At 43.6% G+C, this 21,625-nt stretch overlaps 1 protein-coding gene across 1 annotated transcript; it reads left to right on the forward strand.

The window, feature by feature from the left end:
* The first annotated feature begins 724 nt into the window (after nt 1–724).
* On the forward strand, nt 725–20,030 carry sv2a (synaptic vesicle glycoprotein 2A). Its single transcript, XM_084557014.1, has 12 exons — nt 725–1,370; nt 9,425–9,605; nt 10,275–10,426; nt 10,577–10,710; nt 12,541–12,630; nt 12,956–13,063; nt 13,827–13,915; nt 14,346–14,510; nt 16,266–16,399; nt 17,825–18,031; nt 18,577–18,736; nt 19,424–20,030. The coding sequence occupies exons 1-12, from the start codon at nt 761–763 to the stop codon at nt 19,605–19,607; spliced, it is 2,214 nt and encodes a 737-aa protein (XP_084413140.1). The 5' UTR covers nt 725–760; the 3' UTR covers nt 19,608–20,030.
* The last annotated feature ends 1,595 nt before the right edge of the window (nt 20,031–21,625 follow it).

Genomic DNA, 21,625 nt, shown 5'->3' on the forward strand with positions numbered 1-21,625 from the left:
AACTCAGAAAGTACAAGACCGATTGTCTCTAATACAGTTTAATGTTTCGTGACGATCAGCCCCTGTAAAATGAGCCATTAACACGTGACAAATTCCCTGGTTCTGACTTCAAAGTCATAAATGTCTTGTTTCAGGTTGTAAATCATGACCGTCCTCAGTGGGAACGTGAGGGTGCCAACACCTTCTACATACGTTGACCTTTGCTGCAGCACATTGCAGCTTCGCTTGTTAATTGCACAGATCTGTGTCGCAGCGTGGTTCCTTATATGTTTGGCTCTGCGGTGCGCCACTGTAAATGCCACACTGTGATTTGTGCAGGGTTGAGGAGGGAGCGGTGAGATAACTGCTGTTGAGTTAATACAGGCCGCTGGGCTCCTAGACTCAGATGTCCACTCCTAAAAGCTGTCATGTCCTTTTTTTTTTTTTTCAAGCATTAGCCAGATAATGTCAGCTCCTGTGTTTACCGCCATTAATTACCTTCAGTTTACAAATGTGCTTACAGAGGCCGTTTCTTCCTGACATGCATTCTACTGCCAGTGTGATGACTCATGCTAACACAAACCCTTTCTTTGCTTTTCCACAGGATTTGGTTTCTGCGCTCGCTCTGTGCAGAGGAGCAGGGAGCTGTCCGCGGTGCTGAATTTATCGGCCAACACAAATCCCCATTGCACACTCATGTGCTCGGGCCGCTCCTGATACCTCCTCCTATTCCTAGCAGCAACTAAACCACCACCACCACCTCCTCCTCCACACATCCAAGATGGACGATGACGGGCGCTACAGAGACAGCCGCTCAGACTTCATCCGCGGCGCCAAGGACATTGCCAAAGTCACCAAGAAGCAGGTCGGCAAGAAGATGGGGCGCGGCGTGGACAAGATGACGGACGAGTACACCAAGCGCTCCTATAAACGATTTGAGGAGGAGGACGATGACGATGACTACGGTGCCGCGCCGAGTGGCGACGGCGGATATTATCGCAACGACAGCCGGGCCAATGACGACGAAGGCCACAGCGACTCCACCGAGGGACACGATGAGGACGACGAGATCTACGAGGGCGAGTACCAGGGCATCCCGAAGGGCGACTCCGGTAAGGGAGGCATGGACGGGTTGACGGCCGCCCAGGCGCAGGCGCAGTTCAGGGATCTGTCCGCCTACGAGGGAGAGAGGAGGAAAGACCAGGAGGAGCTGGCCGAGCAGTACGAGACCATCCTGCAGGAGTGTGGCCACGGCAAGTTCCAGTGGACGCTCTACTTTGTCCTCGGCCTGGCGCTGATGGCAGATGGTGTGGAGATCTTTGTGGTCGGCTTCGTGCTACCCAGCGCAGAGAAGGACATGTGTCTGTCCGAGCCCAACAAAGGCATGCTGGGTAAGAAGTCCAGATATCCCTCTCTTGCTGTAGCATCATCAACCTTTCTTTCAACTCCTCTCCTCTGTGTTGTCTCCTATATCTGTTTGTCTTTATCTCATTGGCAGTTTATGCCACCACTTAGCATTTTACCTCTGCCTTTGCAGCTTAAGCCCCCGGTAATTGCTTTTTTCTACAGCTTCGTTGGCAGTGCAGCTACAGCTGTTTAAGATTCAACTGCCCGTGCAGCTTCTGAACGGCAGCAGAATGTTAAATCGAAGCGTCAGCCAATCGAATCGCACTGTTCTCTGGTTCAGTGCAGCAGTTTTCTAGCTGTTTGTGTTCCTCCTGCTTGCCTCCTCGTAGTTTTTGCAGCACGACCGTGTATTTGTCAATGTGTAATGTCGATTTCCTCCCATTGGCGGCAAAGCAAGGACACATTAACCAAGGGCGAGGGATCTACTGAGGATAGCAATTTCAAATATACTCTAAAATAACTTGGATGTGCTTCATGTTTAAATGTAGTTAATTTCAAAATGCAGTTGAATCAAATTAATTCAGGCCTGTAGATAAATACAGAAGAAATAGATAAAATATTTCTGATCAGATTCCAACTTAACTGTTTCCATTGACGCTGAATAAAATGATCTGATCAGACATTTATGTGTTTACGTGCCACAAAACATTAATCAGTATACATTTGGTTTCTGCAGAACGTCAATTTAACTTCATCCTCATCACTGCAGCAATGATAACTGAGGTGTTTCCATGTTTTCAACTCTGCTGGCGACATGGATTCAGGCTTCGTTCATCTTTTCAAACACTTGGATCACAAACTGGTTGAAGGAATAAAACTTTCATGATCCACGTCTCCTGATGTTTACCCCCCCCCCCCCCCCCACATGGAGCAAACATGCTCAGAGAGAATGGATTTACACCAACCAGAGAGAAACCAGCACATCAAGAGTTTTCATGGTTATGAGAAGATCAGATTATTAAAGGTTGACACCACCTCCTCTACATCTGATTGGGTCAGTCTGTCCTGACTGAGGTGGCTACACGAGTCATTTTTATTCAGATTATTAGTGAAGCACTAGCGTCTATGTCAGAGTCGCCACTACTGCGTCATGGACTCAAATGTTCAATTGCATTATTTAGTGTTGATGAGGAGCGATGAGCTCTGATTTCCACTCAGCTGTGCTGCTGCTGCTGTGTCAATGAACATTGTATCCCTGCAGATGGGGATGGCACGCGCTATGCTCTGAATTCTGCACACTTTTAAGCCTTGATATAATTTAAACAGATGAGTTATGTTTAACTTATCCCCCATAGTGTTGTCATGAATGGAGAAATTAGCAGTTGTTGTATCAGGCTGTAAACATTTCTGTTTTAGCTCTAAGGATGGATACGTCTATGGGGATTGACTCACGTTTGCAGCCTGCCTCAAGTGGACAATTTAAAGAACTGCAGCTTTTGTGTTGACCTTATTCTTCAGCCCCAGGAGGTGGCTGCTTGGTAGCATAAGCCTTTCAAACTGGGCAAAGATGAAAGATACTTCATCATTCCCTAGCCTTCCCTCGTCCCTCGTCCCTCCTCCCTCCTCGCTCTCCTCTCTGGCTTGGCTTGTGTCATGCCGGGGGGAGCCAGTAGGGAGACACGGCTGGCCTTCATTCCCTTCCCTCTTCCAGTTACACAACACGCCTGACTCATCCTGGAGAGCCTCTTGTGCTCATACCTCTCTGAATCCCATGATTCCGAGTGTCCTCTTCGTCAACCCCCACCCTCATTCCTCCATCTCAGCACGGAGCCATTTACGTTAACCTGATGCTCTGTGGTGTGTGCATCAGTGTCATTCTTTGCATCACCATGGCTGTAGTGGCTGTGACATGATGGTTCCAGTTACAAAAAACACAAATAATTAAATAAGGTCAGACTAATTAGAAGCAGGAAAAGCATGAGGATGAGGGTTTTTAAATAAATGTGGCTTCGAGTAGACACTTCCAGAGAGAAACACGGAGTGGTTGTCATTGATTTGCCCTTGTTGTGGAGCTGCAGAGGCTGCAGCTGCAGTGTACTGTGGCTGGCGTGTCATAATAGGAAGGAGGAAACTGGGCTTTTGTTAACGTTCAGCAGCTCTGGCGAAGTGCAGGCTGAGCCCTTCTAATGTGGAGAAGATTTCTCTCTGCTGAGCGTTTCCAGCCGTCGTCACGTTGAATATGTTCTTGACTCATTAGCCTGTTTCTGAGGAAGCTACTGCTCATCTCGCCCTAGGCTGAAAGGAACCTTTTTTTTTTTTTTTATTGAAATGTCTCTGTGGGCTTTTAATAGACATGGAATCAGCAGCTGAGATCAGGGACAGAACAGATGGAGATGGGAGAACTACCTGTCCGTCTGATTTATTGGTTCCTGTGGGACACGGTCGCAGAGATAAGTGGAGGCAAATTAGCTTGGATGCTGCCGGATAAAATTAGAAACAGAATCTGTGATGCACATTATTTTAAATAGAAATGGAAAGCTAACCAGCTAGCATCGGAAAATCCAACATGCAACGTGCGAGGAGACAGGTTTATTTTGTCATCCTGTCATCTGGCAGAGGAAAGGGAAAAATCTTTTTCATTTCTGTCCCTCCTCGAAACTCCCCACCTGATGTTTACCCCACGATGAGCAAACATGCTCAGAGAGAATGGATTTATTAAAGGTTTACACCACCACCACCTCTACATTCTCCTGATCAGGTTGTTCTAAATGAGGTGGTTACATGAGACATTTTTATTCTGATAATTGGCTGAATATAAAGCCTCTCAGTATAATAAAAAGCTTCTCTCAGCACTTAACTGGTGCAGAGAGGGATAGAGTGTATATATACAGCGTGTTTTAGTTCTGCTGTCACTGGTTAGCAGTGGAGTGCGTGATGTAAAAACTCAGCTGCATTTCTCCTCCAGTGCTGAAGAGTCTCAACAACCACCGGCTCATTCAAAAAGCCCTGTGCGCTGTGGCAGAAAGAGGAAACCAGCTATAAATAGTGCCGCCCCCCCTCCCCTTCCCTCCCCTCCCCTCCCCTGCCCTGCCCCCTCTCTCACCCATGCACGCAGACACACAACCCTCTAGTGGCACACACTGTTTTCCATGTTCACACTACCCTGGAGCCTTTAGCTCTGTCACAGCGACGACCGGCCACCGTCCTCCCCTCCCCTCCCCTCCCAGTTCTCTCTTTTGTGTCTCTCTCAACCGTCCCCTCCCTCCCTCCCTCCCCCCTACTTCCTCTCCGGTGTGCTCAGCTGTCTGGAGACTCCAGATTCTCCTCTTCCTCATCGGTTTGCAACTCATCCTCCTCGTCTCTCTCTTGCTTTTATTTTTATTTATTTTTTTATCACGATTGATTAAATTACACGATTAGAACAGTAGTTATTTGTGATATTGTTCTTTTGGAAGTCGTACAACCCCTACCACCTACTGTTAAAACTTAATTATACATGCCATTATAAATCCATTATCTGTTCAGACTTTGCTGCAGACCAAGGAAGAAATGGGCCGTAGTTTGGAGACGTTCTACACCTTTAAATGCTGATGACAATTTCTGTGACGTTTTGCCCTGAAGTTAGTCTCCTAATTAGTTTTCCAAATAAATGAGACAAATTGGGACATCATTTATCCATGAGTCAGTGCGCTCATGTAAAACAGATGGACAAACCCGAGGAGGCTGAATGTGATGACAGCGGGAGAGATAATGATCCGGTAACAGTGAGTGCTTAGCAGCTGACAGGTCAGATTGACTCTAAGGAGGTTTGAGAAGAGATGCTGACTGTGTAACCTGTTCTGGTCTCTATGGTTGTATCTCTTTCTGCCCACCTACCTACCTACCTTCCTACCTACCTACCTACCTACCTACCCACCTACCTACCTACGTACCTGCCTACCTTCCTTGCTGCTGCTGCATTGCAGCAACGGCTGCTGAGCCCTCTCATCATCACATCCCATTGTTGCTGCTATCAGCTATATAGTCAGGAGAACCTGCTCAAAGTCTGAGGACGTTAAACTGTATTGCAATAATATCCACTTCCTGCGTCATTCTAAACTACTGTGATTTAGTTTAATCTGGATTATTCCAAGAGGAGTCCAACTTGTCCTAAAACGTTTCACACTACCCTAAACATGAAACCCTAAACCCGCAGGCCCAAACCAGCCGACCAGAGGGTCTAATCCGGCCTAAAGCATGAATTTGCAAAAACTCTAACTGCAATATTTCAATAAAAGTAACTCCTATTCCTAATTTGTCCACTGTTTTAATAAGAGTAGTGGTTACAACACAACACCCAGAACTAGACAGCAGACAGCAATGTGCAGAAACTGCACTTATTTCAAGTTTTACTTTTACTTACTTACATCTTTGCACTAAAACAAAGGAAAACATTTGGAGTTGTCGTTATTTATAAGTTATCATGCTGTTATGTTACTGGTCCAGCCCGCTAGAGATCAAATAGCGCTGTGTGTAGCCTCCTGAATTAAAATGAGTAACCCAAAACCAACAGTGGACAAAAACAGTTGTCAGAGCCAGCGATCAAAGTATGCAGTGTCTGCATAAAGCTAAAAGATACACAGGAGAACAGAGGCAGAAAGCAGTGTCAATATTCGTTTATATTCCAGGTGAATCGGCTGCTGTAACACGTGAAAATAAAATACATCGTGAGCAGAGTGGAAAATTATACAGGTCACCAGAAATGGACGAGTGCACACAATGAACCATAGGTCTTATGGCTGTATAAAAATGTTTTCAGTGCTGCCTGAACTGTCTCTACCAGCCCGGCTAGCTCAGTCGGTAGAGCATGAGACTCTTAATCTCAGGGTCGTGGGTTCGAGCCCCACGTTGGGCGCATGCTTTTAGAAAGCTAGTGGTTTGAGGAGCCGCTTTAAGGCCGTAGGGTCAAAGGTTAGCACCAGGAAGGGCATGGACTAAGATTCCTTCGTCTGCAAGCGTGGCTACCCATTGCACTCAGAGGATTCCTGATTCAGAAGACTCTTTTTGTAACCGGGGGGGGGGGGCAATGTAAGGTCCAAGTGAGCAGCATGATGTGGGAAGCAAAAAACAAAAAATAGAACAAAACAAAGTATATACAAAAAAGAAAACACTATGCCTTAAATGTGTTAACTATCCAAACTGTCCATGGAGGATATAAACATGACTGGAAAAGTCAAATGAATAAAGTGCAAATGCAAGCATGAGCCTATCCCAGCTGCAGCTGACATCGGGCGAGAGGCAGGGTAAACCCTGGACACGTCATAAAAATAAATAAAAAACATAAATAAAATAAAAATAAGGTGCTTGGAGAAGAAAAACGAATCGATTCCAACACGAAGGATCAATAAAAGAGAAACCAAGACATTCCTCTTTGCTATTGTTCAGGTCATGAGCATCCATCCATCCTGCTAGCCTTGCCTTTTTCTATCCCAGTGTTGTCACTCTAGCAAGTATCAGCTTCATCATCTCAGCTGTTAGCTTGTTAAACTGTGATGGATTATCTTAGCTGATCCAACAGATCTGTCTAAAGCCTCCTCTTCTGCTTCGCTGCCTAATTGGCCCCACAACAGCTCATGTGTCTGGCTCTCTAGCAACATAAAGGCAGAGCTGGAGGATTTTTTTTAGTATCAGATACTGTGCCGTGGTTCAGTACAAGTTTAAGTGTGTACAGTGATCTCAGCTCGAGGCCCTCTAACACTGTGGAGCTGTGTGACAAGGTCCTTATCCAGAAGCCTCGAGCACTATTGGACAAATCCAGAATGTCTTATACAGTATTTCATATTGCTTCATTTCACACACATCCTCCTCTCTACACTTAAAGGATCTGGTGTTTCAGTCTCTTCACTTTCAGTCTTTGCGTTGTGACATTAAAAGATCAGTGTCTGAGTAATGTAGCCTGACAACAGGAGTTCCACAAAGCTCCATCTTGGGCTCTTTTCCCCCAAACTCGCGTTGGCTTCTCCTACCACCTCTGCAATCAATGTATTTTATTTTATTTCATTCATTTTTCTTACACCGATTTTTCTTTTTACTAGCGTTCTTCTAAAGTGTTTCGTGCAGCTGAGCTATTGCGACCAAACAATATCCCTTGTGGATCATTAAAGTCTGTCTAGGTCTAAGTCTAAATGCAGACATCCCAGCCAGGCACTGTACTGTATGTCAGTCCCTGTATGTCCCTTTTCCTCTTCATTCATTCAGCGTGATCACACCAATAACTCGTGTTGCTGAAAGCTCAGGAAGTGTGAAGACCGACAGGAAGTCAATAAGGCTCTGATTGCGAGCGAGCGAGCGATCGCTGTACGTGTGGCAGCATCATCTGTTCAGCAGAGAGACACAAAAAGCCGGGATAAGTGCACGGAACGTGAGTCATGTTCGCACCTTTAATCACAAGACAGAGTCGACAAAGGTGGTGTTTGATTCTGTCGTCAGCCTGCTCGCTCCCTGGTGATGACTCCCTGACATGGGATTGAATAAACCAACCTTTTTCCATGACATTCAGTCTATGCTGCTTTGCATACAACTGCAGAAAAGGTGAATATCTGGAAGCAGCCAGTCTGACTTGTTCCGAAGCTCATTAATTAGCATTTATAACAGAATATATCTCATTTGTTTTTAAAGAAATAGAATAGAAAAGCCTTTATTGTCATTGCATGCATGATACAACGTAATTGCAGAATACTCATACTCTCATTCACAGACAAAGACTATAATAAACATTAAATATATTGCACAAGATTAAACATTATAGTCAGTTTAACATTACGTTTTCTTATGTTTATGCTAAGCTAATGACCTCCAGAATCTATAGCTCCATGCCTCAGTTCAGACCATAACCTGACCCCAGACATGTTTCTTTAACTTTAACTGCAATATTTCAATAAAAGAAACTCCTAATCCTAATTTGTCCACTGTTTTAATAAGAAGTAGCAGTTACAACACAACACCCAGAACTAAACAGCAGACAGCAATGTGCAGAAATGGAACAGAAATGGACGAATGCACACAAAGATGTCACGACCTGGCTCAGAGGAGGGACAAAATGTGGAGACCACACGTGTCAAAATCAGATTTATTGATGAAACTTAAATAAAACTGCAGCCAAAAACCTCAATACTCTGCGAAGTGTGAGAATATGTAAGCCCGTATGTGTCCACAACCCAGGGAGGAGAGAGCGACTGAGACTGCCTGCCCCAGTATTTATAGGTGGGCACTCACAGGTGTCAGCAATCAGGGAAAACAAACCTCTCATCCTAGCAGCCGTCCTAAACAGGAAGTTGGCCTCAGCAGCCTCACCCTGTAGCAGCATAACTTAACAATACAGCTATAAACTGTAGGCCTTGTGGCATGTATAAAAATGTTTTCGGTGCTATCTGAGTAGTTGCTAACAGCCCGGCTAGCTCAGTCGGTAGAGCATGAGACTCTTAATCTCAGGGTCGTGGGTTCGAGCCCCACGTTGGGCGTGTCCTTTTAGAAAGCTAGTGATTAGAGGAGCCGCTTTAAGGCCTTAAGGGTAAAGGTTAGCACCTGGAATGGCACGGACTAAGGTGCAGCCTTCTTCGTCTGCAAGCGTTTGATTGACGATGGACTGAAAAGTAACTTGTGTGCACATTAATGTCCAAGAACAGTGTCCTCTATTCGTCCTCATGAGTTTTTGTAATAGTTTGATAATATGTCTAAGGAAACTGTTAATTCCCAAAGGCCTCATCCTTTCATTATGTCTTTACGTTTCACTACATTAAGTTACCTGGACGTTATCTTGCATATCTCACATTCTGTGTGCACTACTTCCCACGGCGTGAGCTCATGAGTGTCGTTTAAAGGCAGCAGTACTCCTCTGATGTTAAAGCTGTTCTTCTCACACCCTGTTTCATGATTCATGCTCAGTACTTCAGAAGTCCAATGAGGCTGTCAAATGAGCTAATTTACTGGGCATTGGGAATCTGATGAGAGTTGCAGCGAAGCCTGGAAGTACTATCAATGAGTTCACTGATGAATAATAACTCATTATCATGCCCTCTGCCTCATTCCTCTTCTCTCTTCCCTCTCTCCCTCCCTCCAGGTCTGATCGTGTACCTGGGGATGATGGTCGGGGCTTTTGTGTGGGGCGGCCTGGCGGACCGAATCGGCCGACGGCAGACCCTCCTCATCTCCCTCTCCATCAACAGCGTGTTTGCCTTCTTCTCGTCCTTTGTCCAGGGCTACGTCTCCTTCCTGTTCTGCCGCCTGGCCTCCGGTGTGGGGTAAGCAAAGCAGATAGATGAGTCACGCTGGCACAGCAGCCGGAGCTGGAGACGAGAGAGTCACGAACACTGTGGAACATCAGTCAGCTTGACAAGCAGAGCACATTAAAATACAGCAAAGTGTGCTTTTTGGCATTCATATTTTCAAACAATCCTCTAGGTGCACATTTCATACTCACTCTGAACCCAAATGAACAGGGTTTCTGACAGCAAAATGGCTGCCATCAGATTATCTGACATCAAAACATGACCCTCATAAGATTTTAGATGTATGTAAATATCAGCATCTTGTTTCAGCTATATAACAAATACTCTACTGTAAATTTAATGAGCATGTAGGCTACTGTAATGCCACATGATAAAAATAGAACAAAACTGAAATTGTAATGTAATGAAACCAAATGAAAGTTTTTGTGCTAATAGTCAGTGCCTCTGGAACATGTAGTGAGGCCATAAAGGTGATGCTTTAGATTGCATTCAGTTTATAAGACTTTAATCTTAGTTTTATTTTCTATCACATCTCACACTATCAGTTTTCCTCCATTTATTTTACATGTGTTTTAAAAGGGCCGTCGTCTACCTTCCATCTTTCCTCTGTTCCTCTGTGTGTATTCCTCGTCCTAATCATCATTTAATTCTCTTTCTCTTTTCATCTCTTTAACTCCGCAGCATTGGCGGCTCCATCCCCATCGTGTTTTCCTATTACTCCGAGTTCCTGGCCCAGGAGAAGCGAGGAGAGCATCTGAGCTGGCTCTGCATGTTCTGGATGATTGGTGGTATCTACGCCTCCGCCATGGCGTGGGCCATCATCCCACACTACGGTGAGAAAAACACGTTTTAAGACAATGTGTATATGCAAACAGAGAGAAATACATGAGTGTTTTTTTTAAACCAGGGATTACCAGGGTTAGATTTCTTTTTCTTCGTCTAGTTTTCTCTCACTTCAACCCTCTCTCTTGCTCCTCGCATAGGCTGGAGTTTCCAGATGGGCTCGGCCTACCAATTCCACAGCTGGCGTGTCTTTGTGTTGGTGTGTGCCTTCCCCTCCGTGGCGGCCATCTCTGCCCTCACCACCATGCCTGAGAGCCCACGCTTCTACCTGGAGGTCAGCCTGTCAGCGCACACCACACTCAGACACTGCCTGAATGCATAAACAGTTTTAAAAGCAGAAAGATACTGTGCTGCAGACAGAGTGCTGCTCACACACTTTTTCAGAATATTTTGAATGAATAAATAAATATGTGCATAAACAGTGCTGCATTTTTGCATCCTTCAGAATTTTTTAGATTTCTGCATAAAACTTTGTTGAAACGTCAGTGGATTTTTACACAAGAAAATTAACACTTTGTTCATATCTGTGCGTTGTAAAAGTCACTTCCTTGTAACTAAAACTGCTGTTCAGTCGTCTACAGCAGCTTGGAGGAATTTTAGCCCATTCCTCAGAACAGAACCACTTCAGTTCTGAGATGTTGGTGGGTTTCCTCACATCAACTGCTTGCTTCAGGTCCTTCCACAACATTTCTATTGGATTAAGGTCAGGACTTTGACTTGGCCGTTCCTAAACATTCATCTTGTTCTTCTTTAACCGTTCTTTTGTAGAACCACTTGTGTTCTTGGTTCTCGTTGTCTTGCTGCATGACCCAGTTTCTCTTCACATTCAGCTCATGGACAGATGTCCTGACATTTTCTTTTAGAGTTCACTGGTAGAATTCAGAATTCATTGGTCCATCAATGATGACAAGCCGTCCTGGTCCAGATGCAGCAGAACAGGCCCAAACCAGGACATTAGCACCCCCATGTTTGATGGAGGGATGAGGTTCTGATGCTGGAATGATGCAGTGTTGTTTCATCTACATTTAAACCAAACTATTCTACTTTGGTCTCATCTGTCCACTAAACATTGTCCCAATAGTCTTCTGGCTTGTCCAGGTGATGCTGATCAAACTGCAGACGGGCAGAAATGTTCTTTGTCCTTGCCACTGTCCTTGATTTATCTTTTAAACTAAATGTGCACTGAACAACACCAAAGTCTAAATAGACTTATTGGAAACACTTCTGAACAGACAGGCTCTAATCTGGACTTTCCTAGAAGTGCACCTGCTCCTGCACAGATACTGTATGTAATAGTGGTTCATTTTTATGCAGAAATGTAGAAAATGAAGGCTGCAAAAACTTTTAAGCAGCACTGTGTACATCCTGAGGCAGACTGAAAGTCAAGGTACTGATATGTTTGGAAAACTGACACAGAACGGAAGTAGAGATTAAAAAAAAGAACACTTTCAAGATGATAAAGAAATTATTCACGGCATATTTGTGTTGATTTCTCAGGTCCAAGTACAGTAATTACCTTCCCAGTTTTACTGTAGCTTTATTAATGTGCTGCCACGTTTAGCTTTTGTAACCATGGTAGTAATTTCTCTCTTCAGATGCCATTTAAGCACACAGTCTTGCATGAATTTGCTTTAACTTTGATGTTTCAAGACCCCAGCTTTCACACACACCCACGTGCAAATCTGAAGACGGCTCTGATTCATTTAAGTAAATAAAGCTGCAGCCGGGTGCAGAGATAGAGAGAAATCAGTGGAAAGAGACATCAAAAAAATCTGCACGACAGAATGAAATTTAAATCGTTTATGCTTTTAATTTAGTATAATTTAGTTTTATTTAATGTTTTTAACCCTCAGTTCCATCATAACATGGAATTAAAATGTCTGGGTTTTCACATTTTTGTACGTAACCGTAGCTGACGTTTTTCCTAACTTGCTGTAACGTGAGGAAATTATGTCTCTGAGTGTCTTCCAAAGTTTTACATTCATATCATGAAGTGCCTCACATCCACAAAGTCGCTGATTAATCAAATCAAAACATTTCGTTGACTACAAACCTCTCGTCTTCAGAAATGTAAAGTTTTCACTGACATGTAAATTTGTTCCAGAACGGGAAACACGACGAGGCGTGGATGATCCTGAAGCAGGTCCACGACACCAACATGAGGGCCAAGGGCTACCCAGAGAGGGTCTTCTCTGTAAGTTAAACCCATGAATGTTTGTTTTTTTACCTACTGTTGTATGTATGCAGAAAGTAAGACCTTCATGGCGGGTATGTTTTCTGTTTGTGAGCTCCATGCTGCATCATTTTGCATATACTAAGTAGAATAAGCAGCTTTTCTTTTGGCCTTGGTAACTGTGCATGTTGCTCAGCACCTCTGCCTTGTGGAGTCCCTCGTGGTTCTATTCTGGGGCCAATCTTATTCCCCCAGGTACACAAGGGGTTTGAAATGTATATTTATATAGTTTTTTTATTCCCCTCAATGAAAACAGTGAACTCTGTGATTGTGCTGTTCCTCCCAGGTGACCACCATTAAAACAGTGAAGCAGATGGATGAGCTGGTGGACATGGGCGATAGCACCGCCTGGCATGAGAAATGGAGGATGAAGCTCTCGTTGCTTTTCCATCAGGTGACAAAACCTGAACCTTATTTCTTAATTTTCGGGTGTTTCTAGCTTAGATGGAAAGGAAAAACAAAGCAAAACATCTCTGTTTTTAATAATTAATATCATTTGTTTATATTTTTTAGAATGAAACTCTGTTCCTCTTCTTCCAGTCTTCATGAGCTGAATTAAACTCTATACGTACGGTTCACAACCTAGTAACTAGAAAAGACGACCGACTGCCTCATTCTTTCATTAAGACCACCAAGTATGTTGTTCACATGTTCCATTTGAAGGCAGCACTTCCCTCTGCACATAAGGGAATAAGCATATTCCCTAAAATGATGAATCATTTCTTTACTGCTAGAGGAAGTGTAAAGAAGCCTCTAAGATAACATTTATGTCAGCCGGAGCTGTGTTTATGTGATCCTCCTCGTTGTCCTGGCTGCTGTGTATTTGGTGACAGCATGTGTTTGTGTGCAGCTTAGTCTTCTACTGGGATTTTGGGACTTGTTTATTCCGTGCAGCTGCTGGAAAGAAGAGGTTTCAGAGAGGACTGCAGCTTCTGTGTACACTTTTCAGTTCATTGTTTACATTCCCATTTGCACATCGATATTTACACTTGTTATCTAATATTTTTGTATTATATGCATGTTTTATATTCTATATTCTATCTATTATATTGACAGAAACATGTTTCTACACTGTGCACATGACAGTAAACTCTTTGAATCCTGAATCTTTATTTGCTTTTTATCTTAATTCTGTGTCTCTGTGTGTTTTCCTTCAGGTGTGGAGTAACTTCCTGACCATTTTCTCCCCCGAGTACCGCCGCACCACTTACATGATGATGGCCGTGTGGTTCTCCATGTCTTTCAGGTAAGGTCAGGTGGAATAACAATAACAACTAATTTGAGTTTTTGTGCTCCGATACCCTGGAAAATAAATACTTTGCTAAACATTATTTGCATTTACTTGACATATTTATCGAGAGTGGGACAGAGGAAACAAAACAGCACAGGGCTAAGCTTGCAGGACAGAAGTTACACACGAGAACACAGGTTGGGTAACAGGAGTTATGTACAAAAACACAAGTGGGCAGAGGGTTGATGAGACACAGGTGAAACACAAGGGCAGAGAACACAAGGAGAAACCAATGAAACAATCAAAACAGGAAAACACAGGAAGGAACACAAGACAACACTAAGGAATCACTTCACAAAACCAAACAGGAAACAGAAAAACCTAAACTCAGAACCACGACAGTAACAGCAGAACTCTTTGTTTCTTTCCCCCTAATCTCTTCCAGCTACTACGGTTTGACGGTGTGGTTCCCCGACATGATCAAGTACCTGCAGAAGCAGGAGTACTCCTCACGCACCAAGGTTTTTGTCAAGGAGAAAGTAGAACATGTCACCTTTAACTTCACCCTGGAGAACCAGGTCCACCGTCAGGGGGAGTACTTTAACGACAAGTGAGTTTCTTTTGCCTACTTATTAATGTTCAGTGCATTCTATTTTCTCCCAAAAGCTCACTGTCTGAAATATGAGCCACATTTAAATTTAATTTTGTTGGAATGTTTTTAGATGTCTTAATAATTGAAGTTTTTCTAGTCACCAGTCAGAAAAGTTGAAACGCGTTAGTTGTTTTGCTGCCAGTCAAGAAATGACGCTTTGTGAGTGGTCAGCTACGCGGAAGTGTAGACACTGTGATGCGCTTTGAAAGCAGACAACATGTACTACTAAAGAACCAGTGGGTTTTCTTGTGACGCTTCTCCTCCTTTTCTGCATTAAGAACATCTCCCCAGTTCCTGAGGTTTTCGCCCACTGCAGTGTAGAGCTTGTCCTGGACTTCTTTCACCTCATGCCTCATTGTGATCATCTCAGAGTTCATATGCATCGCGGTGTTTACCAGCTCTATTTCAAACTCCAGGTCTGTCTTTGTCTGAGCCGAATGAACAGCTTCATGTTTCAGCTGATCCTTCAGCTTCTGAACCTCCTCCGTCAGTTGCAGAGTCTTGTCAGAGTTATTCTCTTCTTGCACCTTTCTTTGTGACAAAGACACGTTTTCTTTCTGGAGAGCCTTGTTTGCCTTCCTTAGGGCCTTGTTTTCTTCTTCCAAATGTCTTTGAATAAAATAAATGTCTTCATTTGCGTCCTTTAGGGCCTTGTTTTCGTCTTTCAGCTTTCTTTGCAAGTCAGACATGTTTTCATTTTCATTCTTGAGGGCTTTGTTTTCTGTATCGAGTAATGCATTCTTCTCTTGGAGGGAGTGTGTCTCTCGGCGGAGGAACTCATTGTGCCGTTGGAGGGTGAAGAATTAATTCTTCAGGTCCACCACGGTGTTGATGTGGTTCCAGTTCGGTTTGCTCATTTGAATCTCCTTCTGAACCTCCTCCGTCAGTTGCAGACTCTTGTCCTAATTATTCTCTTCTTGGAAGAAAGGCGTGTTTTCTTTCTGGAGCGTCTTGTGTGCGTCCTTTAGGGCCTTGTTTTCGTCTTTCAGCTTTCTTTGTAAATCAGACATGTTTTCATTTTCGTTCTTGAGGGCTTTGTTTTCGGTATCGAGTAATGCATTCTTCTCTTGGAGGGAGTTTGTCTCTCGGCGGAGGAACTCATTGTGCCGTTGGAGGTCGAAGGTTTCATTCTTCAGTTCCTCCATGGCTCTGCTCTGGTTCTGGTTCCAGTTAGATTTGCTCATTTTCCCTGAAACAAACTGTGTGTTTTACTGTTCGGTTTGTAAGTCTGAAATGACAACGATCAGCCTACAGCTGCAGTAGTTGTCTGCAGAATATGAGCACTGCATCCAAACGACTTCCATCTCAACCTCCGTGGGTTCCTGGTGACATACTGGACAACCATAGATGCAAAAGCACTCTCTTGCCTTGTATTCCAAGGACACCTTTATATTATTTTATGTGTTTTATTCACAAATTGTAAATACTTTGTTGGTGGATGATAAAAGATCGAATGTTGGACAAAAAAATGAAGTTTCAACTTCTGTTTAATTCTGAACATTGCTTTGATTGAATGAATCGTTTGACAAGTCTCTGATGTTTCTTTTGGCGTTGCCTTTACAACCTAAACCCTGCACACCCTGTGATTTGAGATGCAGAAATTCACAGTCATAAAAGATAAAAGACTTGTTTATCAGTCTCTTTGTCTCATGTTGCATCTGTTCATTGTGTGCCTTCCTTAATCCCTTCATCCCCGTGTCTAACTGCTTGCAGGTTTATGAACCTGAAAATGAAGTCGATGGTGTTTGAGGATTCTCTGTTTGAGGAGTGTTTCTTCGAAGACATCACCTCCAGCAATACCTTCTTCAAGAACTGCACCTTCATTGCCACCCTCTTCTACAACACGGGTAGGTGCATACACGCACTCACGGGTCCCAGATAAATACAAAATGTGTGAAACTATGTCTTTAAATTAACTGAGGCTCTTAGGGCTAGGTTTTATGATGCTAATGACGTAATTGTGGTGCAGAAAAGGAAAGCAGTGCCAACGAACAAACCGATAAGTTGACAAATGCAGACTGCTGCTGCTGCCTGAAGGAGTAAATGTAAATGTGTGTGCCCGTGGCCGTTGGCTGTAGACTTTGTGGTGCGTTCAAGTGCAACGTTTTGGTGCGGATACAGGCGACGCCGTTGCCGGTAGTTCTTGGATGTGGGAGAGTTTATATGCTGTGTATTTATTAATATGATTACCTTGTGACCTTTTTATTCTCTCTCTTTGTCTGTGCCTTATAAATAACGCATTTTTGCAGCGGTGTCCACATATCAGCCAGACCATTGCTCTCAGTTTTTATTTCCATCGTTTGCTATCAGTGCTAGCCACAAGCCTCATTTAAAATAAGAATTAGAAACTTGTTTGCCTGCTAAGGTTTAGCCTCTCTCTTGGCTCCCTGTTCAGAATTGAGTGATAGTTGCCATAGTGCAGCTTATTTTTACACTGCGACAGGATGGCAATAAAAACATGAAGCATGCGACCGGGCTACACAGTGTAGTTTTTATGGCAGGGTTCAGTAATAGGTAGGATATTTCTGTTGTCCATTACCTCGCCTTGCCGTACAAAAACAAAGCATGTCGTGAGAGTTTCTTTCAGTGGCTGTGACTAACATTGCAAGTGTAGAGTCTCTCGTCTCTGCAACAGAATCTCATGTTTCCTTAAGAGTTGCCGTCTTCGACTCTACTGCCCCAGATCCACAAGTGTGGCATACTGTATTCTCAGGGATATTGGTTCTTGGCTATAAAGTTAGGATTTCCTTTGTGTCAGGAGCATTTAAATCAAAATAAATAAATCTAAATCTGATAAAAAATTATAACAACCTTAATTTGAGAGTTGGCTTAATGATTTTACATATGTTGAGCAAACTCTGCGTCTGATTTATCAGTTGACTCTCTGTTGACCAGTAAGAGGCCTTTTAATTTTTAGTCTTTTGTTTATAAGATACGATAAGATACGGTAAGATAATCCTTTAATGTGCTGCAGCAACGTATGGTCTTAAGGACAGTGCACACAAGAAAAGTAAACATTAAATAAATACAAAAACTTGTATAAGTGCTGTTACAGCGCCATGGAGGGGGTGGGATTGGTTTTCTATCAGGGGTGACGGCTTGGCTTCCATCCTCCGATCACCCACCGCCTCCTCAGGCTCAAGAGGGCAGCCCAGAACAGAGCTGACCTTCTTCACCAGTCTGTTCTCTCTGTTTTTGTCTGTCCGTGGTTCTGTTTAACCTGTGGGGTAATCTTAATCTTAATCTTTATCTCCTCTCTCTCTCTCACTCAGACCTTTTCAAGTACCGCCTGGTTAACTGTAAGCTCGTCAACAGCACTTTCCTGCACAACAAAGAAGGCTGTCTGCTCAGCGACGTCAGCGATGACAACAATGCCTACATGGTCTACTTCGTCAGCTTCCTGGGCACCTTGGCCGTGTTGCCGGGCAACATCGTGTCCGCGCTGCTCATGGACAAGATTGGACGGCTGAGGATGCTCGGTAGGGATGGCCTCGGGGCCGCATCGACTCCGAACTATGTTTAGGAATGTGTTGCCGTTTCATTTCTGAACAAAATCAACCAGGAAACAGACAAACAGGCTCCAGAGAGAGGTTGAAAAATGTCTCAGATTATCACACGCCTTAACAGCTTCAACTTCAGACTGACAAATCATACCATAAATATGTGCTACACTATTTCATATTAAGTCTGTGACTCCCAGAATTACCTCCAGAACATACAACCTACACAACAATTACATTTAGGAAAAGTGGAAGTCCTGAAAGTAGGTAAATAGAGCAGCAACAACTCTAGCAACATTTTAATACACTAATACCTGTCATCGATATATTACTCACCCAGAAATACACTTAGACGTTTGGTAATTTACATTATTATAAATTATCCTGATTCCTAATCATGTAATTATGTTATTTAACATTGCAAAGAAGCTTTTTTAATACATATTGTGATACATTAATCAAACTGGACCATTTTACTTTTCTGTAATTTGCCTGATTTCCAACGCCTCTCTCTCCGTCTACAGCGGGCTCCAGCGTGATCTCTTGCATCAGCTGTTTCTTCCTGTCCTTTGGCAACAGCGAGTCGGCCATGATCGCCCTGCTCTGTCTGTTTGGAGGGATCAGCATCGCCTCCTGGAACGCCCTGGATGTGCTGACCGTCGAGCTCTACCCCTCCGACAAGAGGTAGGTACTTTGAGCCTCTGAAATCTCCCTGACGCCGGTGTCACCAGCGAGTGACGTCATAAGAGTTGCCCCGTAATAACTGGACGCCTTAAAGGGACAGATGACTTTGTGGGGGGAAATCCTTGTTGGTGGTTGATGTGAAGCATTTTGCATTTTGTCACCTGATGCTTTTAATAGGATTTATTTTGTTTGTTACCAACTTTTCAAAGATGGAAAATTAGTCATTTTTTTGCCCATAGATGTACAATCGTGTACAATAAATGGATTTAAAGTATATGAGTATATGTAACTATACAAGACAGATAAATACTGTATAAAATATCTGAGATGTTTAACAATATAACTTCATTATTTGTCATACTGTATAAACATATGTAGTAGCAGCAGAGCAACCACAGTCCAGTTGTGTCCTCACAGGGAGACGCTGTAGAGACGTATGTCCTGAGGGACAAACAACAGCAGAGACAGAGACAGAGGCTGTCACTGAAAGAGCTTCTCTGTCTGGTGATGGTGTCGTGTAGAGGGTGGTGGACATTGTTCATGATTGAAGAGAGGAGCTGTAGCGCCACCTTGTGGTTAAACAGAGTCCTGACACTATAACTAATGCAAGATAAGCCTTCCTGCTGTGTTACTGTTTCATTCCTTCTTTAAACGTTTCACCTGTTCCTTCTCTCTTTTCTTTCTCAGAACCACGGCGTTCGGCTTCCTCAACGCCCTCTGTAAACTAGCGGCCGTGTTAGGCATAAGCATCTTCACCTCGTTCGTCGGTATAACCAAGGCGGTGCCCATCATGTTTGCCTCGGGCGCCCTGGCGGCCGGCAGCTTCCTGGCCCTCAAACTACCAGAGACGCGGGGTCAGGTGCTGCAGTAGTGTGGCGCCGACGAGAAGAGTTTTAGCCGCACTGTGACCGAGCAGCTCAAGAGCCCTCCACCTCCTGCCCTCTAACCCCGTCCTGAACCCCGTGTCCTCCACAATGATTGAACAGCTGTAAATATTACCATCAGTGATTATTTGTTAGCCTCAGTGGCTTTTGCAAACCACATCATGACGTCAGAACAAGAGATAATTATTAATGATGTGGACATTGCGGAACAAAAAAAAATGCAAATCTGATTCATGTGATTCGATTTTGTCCCCTTTGGTGTAAATATGTGGGGTTGGAGGTCAGGCCTCAGGGCTCTTGATGACGAGCCATGCAAACAGACTCACATAAATGACCACTAGACATCTTTGCAGAGTTCCCTATCGTCCGTCACCTCCTCCATTCTCCTGAGAAAAAAACAACTCCGCCGCTCAAGTCTTGAGCACTTTGCCATTGTCGGACATAAACGCAAAAATGCCACCTTTTCGGCCTCGATCTGGAGCATTTTTGACTTTGCAGGGTGAAACCAAGACTCTCCTCTCTTGGCTTTCTCTTCAACAAAGACCTGTCCTCATTCTTTCTCTCCTGAGGTCTCGTGTCAGTGTAGACCTACTGCCATTTTATAGATTATAGAACATTCCAGGTTTTCTTTCTTTCTTTCTTTCTTTCTTTCTTTCTTTCTTTGTTGTTGTTGTGATTGTTGTTGTTGCGATGAGGGGATCAGTCGAGCCCCTCTGTCCCTTTACGACATCGTCTCTGTTCACTTCTGAGATCATTCAGATCAGAAAACAAGACACGTGTGCTGGTCATGGTTCTTTTATTTTTCGTTTTTTTTTTTTTTTTTCATTTTTGCCACAAATACGAAGCTATTTGGTGACGTGTAAAGCACAACCATCCGTCCGGTGTGAATGTCCCGAAACATTTTCCTCTTGACTTGATGAAAATGTTCAGAATCTCACACTCAAGTCCTTTGTGTCACACTGTAAATGCGGTTTTTAGCACCTCTCCTCTTCCTCCTCCTCCTCCTCCTCCTCCTCCTCCTCCTCCCAAACTCACAGTGTGTTTGTCTCCAACATGTTTTTGGAGAGTCTTATGCATGTCACCAAGATGTATGTAACCATGGAAACTGAAGAGTACAACATTTAAAACGGCATTTTGGATATTTCCATGAAAGCAGCGACACCTTTCAATCTCACATTTAAAATATTTATTTGCTAATTAATTCCTGTCGGTACATTGAAAAGGAAGTGATCAGAAGTGTGAACGGCTACGCCTCTAGATGGTTTCAGTTCAGCTAAAAAGAAACTGTAATTAACTTTGCGAGCTGAATGTTTATAGTAAGATGAGTGTGCTTCTTAGTGCAATATCCAAACTCTGATTTCTCTGTGTTTGTTTGACCATTTCACAGACATGAATTTGCGAGTGGATGTGGGTTAGCCGTCTTAAATAGATGTAGATGAGAACATGTGGAAGATCAGAGCTCAGTAAATCTGCAGATTTTCAGCGTGCACCGTGCGACCTTTGCGTTGGCTCGTGGTTTAAGACACAAACGTAGCATCACAAATTCATCATGGAGGACTCACTGCCAAGGGCTGATATATTCATATATTCCACACAGGCAACAGCACAGAGCGTTGGCGGAGATTACCGCTACGTTACGACCCCCCGATCGAGACGAGGAACACTCGTATGTTCACAATTGCATGTTAAAAGAAGCAAAAACAATCATCGACATGTCAGATTTAAAAAAAGTTTTTGTCCAAACTGCCATTTCTGTAGGATAGCAGCCATAGGTAGACTCAAGACAGTTTGACAAACCATTGCACTAAGTGTACTCTGTCGTACATGCACAATTGTGAATGCCTTGAGTTCTTCAAGACGCATCCTGACGCAGCCTTGCTAGAAAAGAAACGAGGGACGAGGGGACTGTTTAGCAAGAGCACAACGACCAGAATCTACCAAAAAAGAAAAAAGACAATTTTGTGAACACGAGTGCAATTGTGAACATAAGTGCTGTGACATCTAC

The sequence above is a fragment of the Chelon labrosus genome (assembly GCF_963514085.1).
Source record: "Chelon labrosus genome assembly, chromosome: 12".
Lineage (NCBI taxonomy): Eukaryota > Metazoa > Chordata > Actinopteri > Mugiliformes > Mugilidae > Chelon > Chelon labrosus.